Below are 14772 nucleotides of genomic sequence, written 5' to 3'. Positions count from 1 at the left end.
ATAACTCTAAACCTAGTTATTTTATTATTTCTGAACTTCAAAAAAATATAAAGTGCACAGGAAAGGTTTAGAGTCATTCTTCTCATCCCTGAACATGATTATCAGTCAGTCTTTGACATTTGCAGCTCATGGCTAGGGTATTCCATAGTGCAGATATTACTGAATTCCTCTCCCCTTTTTCCACAATCTTGGTTAGAGGAAGATTTCCAAAATCATACAGAGTTGTTTATATTTCACAAAGTCTTTATGGAAAACTTCTGACCATTGAGCAGCATTCATCGATACAAGTTTCCTTAGGTTTCATGAGAGGATAAGTTTATGAGCAGATGTGTCCTCATTAAATGGAAGGCTTGCTACATATCCAGGGTAACTTCTCTTCACATTCTATGCGGTAGACACCTGTGCTGTTCAAAAACGTGCAGTTCACAGATCCTGTGAGTTTGAACCTGTCAATCAAGAAACAGAATTAGGGGCCTCCATGGTGGCAGAAGGGGTTAAGACATAACCTATGAAGCTATCCACAGCCACTGCAGCATGAGTTCGATCCCCTGCTAGGGAGGTATCCACATGGTGCAGCAGACCTCTACTGTCTCGCCTGCTGCTCCCCTCAGCAGTGTATTTCAGTCAGTCTGCCTGTTCTGCTCCCCACTCTGTCTCTAGTGAATCCTCTCACCATCCCATTTCTGGCCTGCACCCCAGCTCTTGTATACATAAATAAATCTTTTTTTTTTTTTTTTAAAAGAGAAGCAGAAGTATTTTTAGTCCATTGTTTTCATTCAGTCATTGTTTTCATTCCCTAAGAGAATAAACTTAGTGATGGTGTGATAGTGATGAACTCAGGTTTTGTTTGTTTATTTGTCAGTTAAGGAACAATACATGAGGCAAGTCTTCCAGCCAATAAACATAGACTCATCTGCAGACAAAGTGGGAAGGAGTGGCATAGCGGAAGATACAAAACTCCTTTCACTTGATTGAGGAGTACTTTTTGATCATTTTGAGCTCACAAACCCTTGGGGAAACACTTCCCAGAAAGTATATACATTCAACTATCATGCATACTGATGCAAACAATTTTAGGCATTTATCACCCTTTAAGTCCACTTGTGGACATGGTATATTAAGACACATATATTAAGAATTGCTTTCTAGAAATTTGAATTTATCCTTGATATAAGTCATTATCATAATAATCAAAATTATTTAGATAACTAGAAATATATTCAGTTCTGAGTCTTCAGATGGCAGAGGTGTAAACTAAACTTATGAAGTGCCTTTCAACTATAAAATGTATTTTAATTGCAAGTAACACAAATAAAATCAATATCTTAAATTCTGGGACAAGTTTTCTCTCCGGTCCACAAAAGGTTCTTATTAGATTTGAAAACTTTTTTTTTTTTTTAAATCCCTGTGGAGATGAGAACTGGGAATGAATAAGAGGTAATTGTTTTCCAGAAACTAGTTCATCAGTAAAATATAACTATGAAGTTGGACATACTATATTTTTGCATCAGTATAATTATTCCTGGAATATTTGAGTGTATAACTCCACTAGAATTTGCTCACATAAAATTACTAGAAGCATTTATCATATAAATTACAAGGAGATAAAACCGGAAAGGTAATACTAAAGCCTTCCTTGACAGAATTCCATAGAGTATTTACACACAATGGATTGTTAGGACTTTGCTCATTCAGAGTTCAACCTTCATATTGAAATTGGTTTCCCTGAGTTACCAACCTGGGGAGCATGAAGAGACTTCCTAAAACTTACCACATCTCTTCTTTGCTGTTTGACCAGTTCCATGTGTGTCCCACTTCAGGACTCTGAGTAATCAGTCTAATCCAGTGTTTTTCTGCACCCACGTATCGTTGTAAAAAGCTCTCAGAAGACCTCTGAAGAAAGAAGATAGATGTAGGTTAAATAATTACTCTAGTTAAATACATAGTAAGTCTTGATCCTCAAAAGGTGTGATTTATGGCTTTCTAGCTAATCTGATCATTTGTTAGTTCTACATAGGATCAACTCATTTCAATCTCTGCCTTTGAAGCTAAACAATAAAGTCAAATTTACAAGAATGAACTGAACTATCATTTTGATCTCAGACTGATTACCTGGTTTTCTGTGACTGAGTTTTCCTACGCGGAAGATAGATACCATGTCATCACAGAGAAGGAAATAGATAAAAGCCACAGATTAGCTGTACAAGAGAGAACAGTGATATTTTATGAACTTGGTTTTGATCAGTATCTTACCATGTTCTCCTTCTTTTCAGAATGAAAGACAGCAAGAGCAGCACCATGTTGGACACACTCCTTCTGGGCTGAGGTCCAGTCCCCTTTCGCAGTGGAAATGAAGTAGCATTTCCTCTGGTATCCGATCCAGTCGTTGGAGCATGAAGAAACATAGTTGTTGGAGGGCGCTGAAGAAACATTGTTGTTGGAAGGCGCTGAAGGCATATATTGGTCTGGACAATTGTATTTGCCCACTGTGAACCAAAAAATGGTTGGCTTTAGTATCAGAAGAAACTGAATACCCACAGCTGCAAAACTTGCTCAGGGGATGCTGTGTTGAGCTAGGCGATGAAGTGGAGGATGAAAGTCAAGAATTGTGAGAAGATAAGAAGGCAGCTCTTGCCTTCTCTGATCTACCATTGTGCTTAATCATCATTGAACAGGGTATAGGAAACAAGGTTGGTGGGAGAGGGGAGCTTCTCTTTGGCAACAATGTCAGAGAGTGGCAGGAAAATATAAAACTCTTGAAAGTAGTCTTTGGACTAGAAAGGAGAATTGCATTCTAAGTTCCAAACTAGAGTTTGAATATGAATGCAGAGGTGGAGGAATCTGAAGATAAAATAGATATAACACTATATTGGGCGATAGAGAAAAAATAATTTTTAGAGAAGTGATTAATTTTACTGAGAGATCTTTGCATGGGGATGTTTCACCTAACCGCAAAATTTCATGTTTGTAAAAGACACAATGTGTCTCAGTGTAGCTGTATGTTTTGAATACCATATGACAGCTGACTCTGAGAACTTCCAGATATATTCTTAGATATCCATAACCACTATCCTCTGGCCTATGAGATAAAAGACTGAGCAGTTACTAATTAAAGTATGGCTTAAATATATTTTTTCCATTAACAATGAATGTTAACTGGTATTTGGGATCAAAACCAGCCCTTTTTCATTTCAGATTTAAACATCTACCCAGATGTAATTTCCTCTGTAGTAATCTATAAAACATAGTTTTATAAATTCTAATACTTGTAAAAAAAAGCTCTAGAAAACACACACAAAATGTATTAATCATTCAAGGAACATGAAATTATATTTATTATCTATTAGTAAATTGGCCAATATGATATATGTGTTGGTGCTGAATGAAGCAGGATTTCTAATTGATTAAAATAAGTAATCCCCACTGATTTCAGCTGAGCATGAATGCCTATCTCTAAGACACTGAATGAATTCATGAAGTGCAAACCCACCAAATAAAGTAACAATAGTCATGATTGAGACAGTGATGATGACCACAGTCAGCACAGCACACGGGATAGGCACTAGTAGGGGCCCTTCATGAGGTTCTGCAAAAGGAGAGCTGGTGGTGGTATCTGCAGAGAGAAAATTGAAGATGAATTTAGGCAAATGATAACAGTAGAACAGAACGCTGATGTTGTCTTGAGGCTTATAAATGAAAAAATAGCTACATGTCTCCCCATTTTTTAATATGAAATGTTTATGTTAATGTCCCTCAAAATTTGATTGAATTTCGTCAGTTTCTTCTTGGCCCAACATGAAATAACCCAAATATAATAATGAGATCATGAAATATCTCTTCAATCTATGTAGTTAGTAGCTATAAAAATTCTAAGACTATTGTAATTTTGTTTTAATCATAATAACATATATTAAATATCTGATTACCCTAGAAGATGTGCTAAAAGATCATCCTCGGGAACTCTTGTGGCAACTTTATTATTAAGAACCAAATTGTAGAAATAACACAAATATTCATCAATAGGAAAATAAGATAAATTATGGCAGGTTAACAGATGAAGAATTCTCAAAAAAATGCTGCATGAAAAAAAAAGGCAGACAAAATTATATACTACATATTTCCACTTACAGGAGTCAAACTAAGCTATGGTGATAGAAATCAGAAAAGTGATTGCTTTTGTGTGTGTAGGAAGGACAATTTAAGAGGAAAAGGAACATACCTTTGAGAGTGATGGACAATTTCAAGTGTTGGTAATGGGTCTAACTGATTAATCTATGCATTGTAAGTAAGTTATACCTAATAAGAAATGATCTGTGAATGAATACTGAAATCCTTAAATTCCCAGGGGAAGGAAACATAACAGAATTATAGACCAAATTTAGTGTGGAAGATTATTTTTTCATTTATGGCTTATATAACATTGAATAAAAGTAAAAGCCAGGTTTCATCACCAGAAAATATTTTTAGTGGAAAGATTTGGAATATGCATATGTTATTAAAAAAAGATGGCTATCTTTTTAAAATATAAACAAATAATTGAGAAAGCAAAGAATGATATTTTATGATGAACTTTGTATTTGCTTTTTTCCAGAATGAGCTATCAGGATTTTAAAATTTGGCCTCACTAGAAATGTAGAGTCCCTTATTATGATCTCAAGATACTGAAATAGAACACAGTTACTTGGATAATATTAAATGCCAAAAAAATTCTGTTTTTCAGTATGGGTAAATTTTATAATTAAAAGAATGTCTACATAGAATGTATCTTGAAATTCATTTATTTTTTCCTCTTCAGGCATTTACCTAAAGTTAAACTGGGCAAAGAGATGTTGTTTTCTTTCCAAGTACTGTCAACATCAACTTTTTTTCCCCAAAGAAACTAAGGATTCATTTTTATTTATTTTTTTAAAGATTTATTTATTTATGCATACAAGAACTGGGGTACAGGCTAGAGGTGTGGGGGGTGAGAGGAGTCACCAGAGACAGAGTGGGAAGCAGAACAGGTGGATTGACTGAAACACACTGCTGAGGAGAGCAGCAGGTGAGACAAGAGAGGTCTACTGTGCCATGTGAGTAGCTCCCTGGCTGGGGATGGAAGTCGTGCTGCAGTGGCTACTGCTGCAGATAGCTTCATAGGTTGCGTGTTAACCCCTTGCACCATCAGGGAGGTTTTCCCAGCATATATCTGCATTCAGATTTTGCAAGAGTAGCCTTCATTTCCCTCCTATCTAGTTCTATTTTTCTCAGCTCCTCAAAGCCAGTCTTCTGTTTTTCACCAGCAGATGATCATCAGCCCCGGGTAGACAGGGTAGCAAGTTCAGAGCTTCTGTCTAGTTTCACTTCTTGTCATGCGAGAGTCACCCATGCTGCTTAGACTCACTGCAGCAGCAGCTCTGGGTCCCCAGCAAGTACTAACTCATCCAGCACATTTCCTCTGTGATCACACACCATGTCTATTAATGGAGATCGAAAATAAATCCACTTTAACATGTTGAATCAGCCAGTGGTGATGCCCAATGATTGTTCATACTAGTGAAGCAAAGTACAGGGCAGCCTACTTTAACCAGTAAAGAGAAAATTGAGGGCCACACTGGTGGCACAAGGGGTTAAGACAGCACTGTGACACTATCCGCAGCCACTGTAGCATGAATTTGATTCCCAGGCCGGCAAGGGAGGTGGCCCATATGGCACAGCAGACCTGTCCTGTCTCCCACTGCTCCCCTCAGCAGTGTATTTCAGTCAGTCTGCCTGTTCTGCTCCCCACTCTGTCTCTGGCCTGTTCTGCTCCCCACTCTGTCTCTGGTGAATCCTCTCACTCCCCACTCTGCACCTCTGGCCTATACCCCAGTTCTTGTATGCATAAATAAATAAATCTTAAAAAAAAAAAGAGAGAGGGGAAAACGGGGGGTGATGTCAGGAAAAGAATGCTTGCATTAAGTCTTTCTTCTTTCCACTACAGTCTCTATTGTAGTTTTATTATTGTATTTTTTTCTTTTGGCAATTCAATTGGAGCACAAAATTTTGTTCACTTGGTTACCAGATGTTTTACGTGGCTTGCATTTGTTGTCCACATTTGATTTTGTGCCTCTAAGTGAAAGATGGGTTTGTGGGAAGTAACTGATGGTTTTCTAAAAGCAAACCAATCTGGTAGACACACATTCACAAAACAACCCAGTCCTCTAGATTGTTTCTGTTGTGCATTTCAAGACACATCCCTTTAGAGGTCTCCCTGGTGGTGCAAGGGATTAAGACACAACCTATGAAGCTGTCTGCAGCCTCTGTAGGCACGAGTTTGAGCCCCGGTCAGGGAGCTACCCACATGGTGCAGCAGACCTTTCCTGACTTGCCTGCTGCTCCCCTCAGCAGCGTATTTCAGTCAGTCTGCCTGTTCTGTTCCCCACTCTGTCTCAGGTGAATTCTCTCCCCCCACCACCACCTCAGGCCTGTACCATAGCTTTTTCGTGCATAAATAAATAAATCTTTAAAAAGCAAACAAAAAAACACATCCCTTTGGGATTACTTTAAATGAAATAAGCAGGGGTGGTGTGGGGTGGGGTGGGGTGGGGTGGGGGGGAGGGAAACACTGGATGATGTCACTTAAAGGTGGAGTGTAGAGAAACCAGAGTCAGACAAAGGCCACACTAAGAACTGAGGCTACCAACTAGGAGGAGGAAGAAAACAGCGGGGCGGGAGCAGAACAGATCATAGTAGAGGACTATGGGAGCTTTGGGGTGGCATCACCATGGTAACACCACCTAAAGCGGAGAATGTTATAGTGCTAAGATACAAACAACAGTTACCTCAAAAACAAAACAGAAATGAAAAACAAAACACATCTATTTGTTACTGGATAGCTGCTTAAAGGTAAACGTTTCTCAGTACTAGTGTTTTGGGGGTTTCTAAGTGCTAGTGTTTTGGGGGTACTTCAGTAATTAGGAAGAAAGGAATACATGAAAAAAAATCAAGGAAGTCCCGGAGGACTTACAGGACAGTTCTAAAAATAGTGCTGTGGTCAGAATAGATGAATGCAAGGGAAGAAATGATACATAGCTATGAAGATATTTTAATGAGAAACAATGGAAAGGAAGAAATAAACGTTTCACCTAGCATGTGAAGCCAGTGATTGGCGGGGTGAATGCAGAAGCAGGTGGTAGCAAACTCAAGAATTCTTTTATGATATTCTCCTAAAATTTGCTACTGGAACTGTAAATGTTCAGATGGTTAGATGGCTATTCTCTCAGACAGGAAACCTCCATTTCAGCAGCTAGAGGTGGCTGTCAGAACACAAGATGAGTCACAGAGAAATCAAGAGTGTATTTGGTGCAGAGAACTGAATTTTTATAAAGAAAGGCAATGATTCCTGGAGTATGTGCAGCTGGATACAGAAAAATGAATGCCAGTGAACTGGGTCAGCGCTGGGGGTTTCTCATTAAATGTGAAAAATAAAGATGTTATAAACTAAACAAACAAATAGATATTTAAAAACTTTCCTAAAATGCATCTAGTGATTTCCTCACAAACCTCAGGTATGTTGGCTTCTAGATAAAGATATATTTACTTCTTCCCAGGCTCTCCTTTATCTTGACCGAAATAGAAGTAAAGCAAGTTTTTAAAGAAGTGAAGTCCTCATTTTCTCCCCCAAGTACAGCTACGCACCATGTATAGAGACAGTGATATTATCAGAACGTAAGAAAAAATTTCTGACTTACGTCGCTGTCCCCTCCTCACATTCAAGAAGCGGTTCCCTGTTAGGGGGCAATTTCCAGGACTCATATTCAAGGTTCTCTAGTTAATCCCAGGGCAGTCACTCTACAGTGAAAGTCTGTGCTGGAACGCTGGTTCAGTCTCGAAATATCTTAGCACTTATATTCAGTTCTGCTGTCTCCGCCCCTTCCTCTTGTCACCTAAATGCTCAACGACTCTTGTTACTTTAATTTATGCTTCAATGGACCAGACCATTTACAACGTGCTGTTGTGGTGAGCTGTGGGCTTTCCCTGTTGTTTGAAATGTGCTTTCTCACAACTTCAGGTGTAGTCTGAAGACCCAAGTGGGATTTTCCCACATTTGGAGACATCCTCCTTAGATTTGTAGAAAGCAAATGGTTTCTACGATGTTATATCTAGGTAAAGAACTAAAAGGGATTCCATCTTTGAGTTGGAAATGATTTAGAGAGTAATATTTCCCTGGCATCTCATTCAGTCACTTATGCATACATTTAATAACTATTTGTTGACTATGAACCTCACCTCACACTGTTTGAGGTCAGAGGATTTATTGTTGAATAAGAATTTTATTATCTCTAAGTTATGGATCTCATTCCAGTCTGAGATCATTTTAGTAAGGAAGACAGAAATTAACTTTTAGAGGTTTGTCATTCATTACTTCCCTAGGAAATAAGGTATCACTTGGTAAGTAGTGACTTTAATTCAGGAAGTAGAAACCTTGTGGTCTGGAACTTCCTTTCTATGCTCTAAAATTTTTATCTTAAGTGATCTGTTTCATTTATCACCTGTTAATTTTCTTGTTATATTTTACCATCTTTTAGATTAACTTATTTCCCCTCAGAAATATCTGGTATGTATTCTCTTATTTTCCCCCTCTCTGCTAGAGTATTATTATTATTTATTTATTTATTTATTTATTTTTATTTATTATTTATCTAGCTTCATCATTATAGTTTATGTAACCCTAAATGATGTGACATTTAATCTCACAAAAACCCTATGAGGGGAGGCAGTTCCCATCATTATCATTTATTTATTTATTTATTTTTAAATCTAAATTTTATTTTTATATTCCCCATACAATTACAACCCCCTTATTTTGACCCCAAGCCCTCCTTTCCCCGCCTCCCACCCCCATAGAGTGTCTCTTGTTCATAGTTATTTGTTGATTTTGATATTTTCTTTCTTTTACTTATTCTTCTTCCTGGTCCCTTATCTGTGTCTTTTGACATTTGGAGTATGATTACTATAAAAAAAATATTGTCACGGTGTCAATATCAACCAGATAAATGATTAAGTTATTGCAGAATGTAAGGTGATTTAAGTTGGGGATCAAAATGACATTCTGGTTGATAATGTTGTTGCTAAAATGTTACATTTCATATGACTTCTTTGGAATAAAGATATTCTGTTTTCAGAATAAACTTTTTGAAAATGTTATGCTTAAAGTGAATTGGAAATGATCATCTACTGTAAGTCACTGTATTTTTTTGTTTATCTAAAACATTTTCAGCCATTTTTTTAAAGAATTATCCATACATGCATACAAAAGCTGGGGTACAGGCCAGAGGCATGGGGGGTGAGAGGTTTCACCAGAGACAGAGCGGGGAACAGAACAGGCAGATAGACCCAAGTACACTGCTGAGGGGAGCAGCGGGTGAGTCCCGAGAGGTCTGCTGCACCATGTGGGCTTCTCCCTGGCTGGCCAGGGATCAAACTCATGCTGCAGTGGCTGCGGACAGCTTCAGAGGTTGCATCCTAACCCCTTGCGTCACCAGGGAGGCCCTCAGCCAATTTCTTAATATACTACCCTCAAGCCTTCTTGTCAAAATTACCATAAAATCGGATTTTCAAGGATCTTCTAGTTGAGAAGGATCACCATGACCTGTGTCTCCTGTTGGCACTCCCTCTATTTTCAGTACTAACTATTGCCCCCTCCAACAATCACCTATTTGTTGTTCCACAAAAAATATCAAATCATCTCTCTCTTTATGGTTTTTGCATTTTCTCTAAGAGGTTCTTCCACCCTCTATTTGTATGTCTTGACCTCCTTTCTATTTAGTTTACTTACTGCTCAACTGTCATCTGCCCAGAGAGGTCATCATGTGCCTTCTATGTTTAAAATAGACCCTCCTACCTTCTGCCTCCACACACCTGTATTTCTATGCATCTGACGTGGTATATCATTGTTTATCATCTGCTTTCCTTCCTGGCCTGTAAGCTGCTCGGGGACAAGGACTTGTCCTGACTTGTCCCTTCAGTGTCTTTAACACTGACATAGTAACTAGAACGTGGTATGTATTCAGTACCTATTTGTCGAATCAGTATATACATAAATATGAATTAATGAAAGACTATGCATAAAAAACACAGAAGTTCCAAAATATTCAGCATGACTCATGGAGGTTTGTGAGTTTGTATAGTTGAGAAATATGACTTTAAATGCCACTGGATAGCAAGTATACAGTTGAATAGCACTGCTGCTGCTGAAGGAGTTAAGCTTGATACTTTCATGAATAACTGATGATTTTGCTTATTTCTTTGGGTTAAAGTAACTTACATCTTTTAAATGTTTACTTATCCTGCTAGGATTGGGAGATCCAGGTTGATGTCCATATTTTGTGGAGCAGGACTTTCTGTAGTTGACTGGCCAGACATGAAATCATGATCCAGTTATATCATTTACTAATGCCCAGTTATATCATTTACTAATGCACCCCTCACCCCCCATGATTCCCTTATGAGCTTAAAATCTATTTTTTTTAAGCTGGACATGAATTATCTTTGAAATATGAATATTCAAGAACATTTAGTCAGGTGAACATTATGAAGAAATAGATACAGAGCTTACAGAGAGATACTCAGCTCTCACAATTTCCCCTCTTCTCCCTGGAGGCTGGCTGTACTGATTGTCATTCTTAAAAATGCTAAAACTATTTTCATTTTAATGGGTGTGTTCTTTTCTTGTTCCCGCTGCTTTCAGTTTTTTTATGACTAAATCTTTCTTCTCATTTATAGTTACACTTCTTGTCACTCCTCAACAAGCTCTTCCCTGACTGCCTGTATAAATTATGTCACATTAGTCATAATTTATTTCACACTCTTCCTTTAGTTTAAGGAACTATCATCATTTAAGTTTTCATAGTTCCACTTATTTCATATATTTGTATCTATGCATATATATTTATATAAAGTTTTCTGTGTATTAAACTATACATGTGTGTTATAAACAAATATACATGTTTGTACACAGATAACACATGTTTTTAGGTAGTTTCAAAAATCATTATTATTATGATCACTTATATCTCTTACAAGAAAATAAGGTCCTCAAGAGCAAGGACATGGCTGCTTATTCAACAATGAATCTCTAGTACCTAGAACATAGAAGGAATTCTGCAAATGTTGGCTGGACACTATATGTGTCTTTCACATATAGTGAAAGACTATATGTGAATACCACCTTAACCACTTGTTAACTGTGCAGCTTTGGCAAACACACACCTCCACTGAGCTTTGGCTTTGTTATATTGAAATGAAAATATTAGCATCAAACTTATAAGACTCATAAGAAAAATTATAAATAGGAAAATTAGTTTTCTACAGCTGTATTTGGTACATTACATGAGACATTTAATGATTTGGGAAAGAATCACAGTTTGATATAAGTCATGAAAAGGGAAAATTCCTCATTTGATGTCAGACACTGAAAGATCATACCTGAGAAGTCCCAACTTAAGTGCTGATAGGATGCAAGGTGAATCTTGTCTGTCCATGGCACAGAGACAGAGGAAGCTGCAGTCTCCTACAATAACCTCTAATTGCTGACACTACACTAAGGTACTTGGTCAGGAACTTCAATTTTCTTGCAAAGTCGTCATTAGATGAATAGATATTATATATGTATACATATGGGTATATTTATGTGCATATATAAACACATATCTGTTGCATATGCTACACATGTAAGGAACAGTATATATCATATATGTCATCAGATACAGAAAAATGAAATACAAAGATTTTATTTTTTAAAAAAAACAAGTACCTTCTAAACATTATAACATTGAGCAAAATCTGTTACCTTTTTTTAAAAAAAGATTTATTTTTATTTATTTATGCATATAAGAACTGAGGTGGAGGCCAGAGGTATGGGGGGCAGTGAGAGGATTCACCAGAGACAGAGTGGGGAACAGAACAGCAGGACTTACTGAAATACACTGCTGAGGGGAGCAGAGGGAGAGACAGGAGATGTCTGCTATGCCATGTGGGTTAGCTCCCTGGCCAGATTGAACTCAGGGCATAGTGGCAATAGTGCTGAGACTTAACCTATATGCCACCAGGGAGGCCCCGAATCCGTTACCTTGGTTCTATTTTCTTTTAAAAGTTTTGTTTATTTATGCATACAAGAGTTGGGGCACAGGCCAGAGATGCAGGGGGTTGAGAGGACTCACCAGAGACAGAGTGGGGAACCGAACAGGCAGACCGACTGAAATACACTACTGAGGGGAGCAGCGGGCTAGACAGGAAAGGTCTGCTGTGCCATGTGGGTTGTTCCCTGATCAGCCGGGGATCGAACTCGTGCTGCAGAGTTTGGATTGCTTCATAGTGCAGTGCTTAACCCCATGCACCACCAGGGAGGCCTGTTACCTTGGTTCTAAAGCAATTTTTTTCTCTACCTGTCTTTATGGGAGTTGTCAATGTATTATGTTGAACTGGGTGTGTTCTACCCGCTGCATTGTGGAAAGGAGTAGGTGGTTGCTGTAAACGTAAACATTGGTCAAATTACCAAGAACATGTGGTATCGTTCTGTCTCCTTGGTAACATCTGACTTAATGCTACTTAATGCTACTCAGGTCTTTTACAATAGCCTGAAGTTTCTTGCAAAATTAATTATTTCTTCATTAATCCTCTCTTTCCTTACACAATCATTTTTTTAAGTATAAGAAATCAATCCTTAGATTTGAGAAAGCTATTTGCTTACATTCATGCAAGTAGTCAATATTGAGTAGTAATACCCAGCACAGTCCTGGTTAATGCCTGTTATCCTGATGTAGTTAATAAAAGTATGTCATTTAATTGGCAAGAGTGTTTTCCTAGGTACAATAAACTATATGGTCATTTTACTAATTAATCTTTGGTAAATCAAAGGAAGGTATCTCTGCATATGAAAATAAAGTAAATAGACAGAGGATAAGGTCAGAATGTGGTATGAGAGAGGTTTTGGGGTCAGTGGGTTTTTCAGTTCATTTAATTCATCTATATAAGGAAGTCAACTTGTGGTTAGTCCTGATAGATTCAATTCTCTAAAGCAAAGAAACACCTAAAGAAAACTGAAAGTAACAAAATTAGTGCAATAAATCTTTCAGTCTCCCTGTAAAACACACATAACAATGGTATATAGTTTTCAACTTTTGAAGAGCTATTGTATATGTCTTTTTTTTTTTAAGATTTTATTTATACAAGAGCTAGGGTACAGGCCAGAGGCGCGGGAGGGTGAGAGGATTCACCAGAGACAGAGTGGGGAGCAGAACAGGCAGATCAACCAAAGTACACTGCTGAGGGGAGCAGCGGGCGAGACAGGAGAGGTCTGCTGCGCCATGTGGGTATCTCTGTGGCCAGCCAGGAATCAAACCAGTGCTGCAGAGGCTGCGGACAGCTTCATAGAGCTGTGCTCAACCCACTGCACTACCTGCAAGGACCTTATTTTGTAAGTAATATATAAAAAATAAGGAACATCCACGGGGCGGACAGTCCCATAACATTTCAAAATTTAATTGAGGAAAGTGAGGCTTAGAGAAACTAGTGCCTGGGCAAAGTTAGAAGAAGCCTCTGAAGATACCAGAACTCAGTGTAGCTCCCCTTTTGGGGTTGACCTTATATGAAGAATCCGGGGAAGGTCCCAGGAAGGAAATGAAGTAATGTGAGCTAGATGCAAGACAAGCAGTGCAGAGAAGACAGGATATACAGTCCTTATCAGGCAGCCAGGCTGCAGGATGCGCTAGTGTCACACGTTTATAGCCACCGCAAACTTCCGATCTAAGACAATTTCCGGTGACACACCTGTTCATTTTTTTCTTTCAATGGGTGAATTAGGTTTCTGAATGACTTTTAATCTTCTTGGGACTCACAGCTTCAATCTATAATGTCTCATCATGTATAAAATTAAAGTAAATTATGCAAATAATGAAATTTATTTTTAAATCACAGCTGTCTGTGTTTTCCAATTGGTTACTGTAAAGGGCCAACAGAGGTAAGAGCTGGTAAGTGGGGAATTTCCAGTTCTAAACACTTTCAAACCTTCTCTTCTTTCTGAGTTGACTGAACTCTCTCACTTTCCTCTTTGGTGGAACATCTCCTAAAAACACGGAAATGAGTTGGTTTGGAAAGTATGAGCTGGTGTGGTTCTTCCTGAATTGAGATGGTGAAGGTTAAATACAGTGTTTATGTATACATAAATTGGACTCTGAAAAGTTTGGCTGTTTTTGAAAGTATAAGACATTAAAAATCTGTATCAAAGATGAGCTACAAGGCTTAACAATAATGTGGAATTTTATATTAATTAATCCCAGGCTTCTTACATATAGGGAGTGTTTTGGGAGGATACTTATCACAGTCTGCTGCTTTTGACTTTTATCAGTTTGAGTGAGCATAGTAACCTTTAGTAAGCTTAATAACTTCCTTTATCTCTTCTTTGTAGGCCTCTACTTAAGCGTAATTTAAAAAATATTTCCTCTATACACATTTATTACTATGCCAACCATCAAATGATTTGGAAAACTTAAGAGGAGAAGTCAGTCTATTGTATCATGCATAATTTGCCCTTACTGTGTACCAAACCTAAAAATTAACTGAAATTGATTAAATACTTGAACACAATACCTGAAATCATAAAACTCATAGAGAAAACATAGGTTAAAGTGCCGGGGGCTATCCTACTCATGTCGTCTTGTTAGCTTTAGGACATCCTTTTCCCCCTAACAGTCTGACAAAGGTCTGGGCATGGGGCAGATTCCTGAAGTCAGGAATCTCCTTAGCTGACTCCTG

General features: G+C 38.0%; 1 protein-coding gene across 1 annotated transcript; it reads right to left on the bottom strand.

The window, feature by feature from the left end:
• Nucleotides 1-267: 267 nt before the first annotated feature.
• Nucleotides 268-7819, bottom strand: CD69 (CD69 molecule). Its single transcript, XM_037515319.2, has 5 exons — nt 7710-7819; nt 3491-3613; nt 2254-2486; nt 1772-1893; nt 268-446 (listed from the first exon to the last, which is right to left on the bottom strand). The coding sequence occupies exons 1-5, from the start codon at nt 7771-7773 to the stop codon at nt 338-340; spliced, it is 651 nt and encodes a 216-aa protein (XP_037371216.1). The 5' UTR covers nt 7774-7819; the 3' UTR covers nt 268-337.
• Nucleotides 7820-14772: the final 6953 nt, after the last annotated feature.

The sequence above is a fragment of the Talpa occidentalis genome, unplaced genomic scaffold (assembly GCF_014898055.3).
Source record: "Talpa occidentalis isolate TD23 unplaced genomic scaffold, MPIMG_talOcc4v2.1 talOcc4.16, whole genome shotgun sequence".
Taxonomy (NCBI): domain Eukaryota; kingdom Metazoa; phylum Chordata; class Mammalia; order Eulipotyphla; family Talpidae; genus Talpa; species Talpa occidentalis.
The sequence above is the reverse complement of the archived record's forward strand: the minus strand, read 5'-3'. Positions and strand labels throughout refer to the sequence as shown.

Bases quoted from the DNA above. Each gene is read 5' to 3' on its own strand.
- CD69 (XM_037515319.2), bottom strand. From the start codon at position 7,773: ATGAGTCCTGGAAATTGCCCCCTAACAGGGAACCGCTTCTTGAATGTG. The intron at 3,614-7,709 runs GTAAGTCAGAAA...TTCTCTCTGCAG, and splicing joins TGTGAGGAGGGGACAGCGAC to ATACCACCACCAGCTCTCCT. The intron at 447-1,771 runs GTAAGTTTTAGG...CTTGATTGACAG, and splicing joins AACAGCAAAGAAGAGATGTG to GTTCAAACTCACAGGATCTG.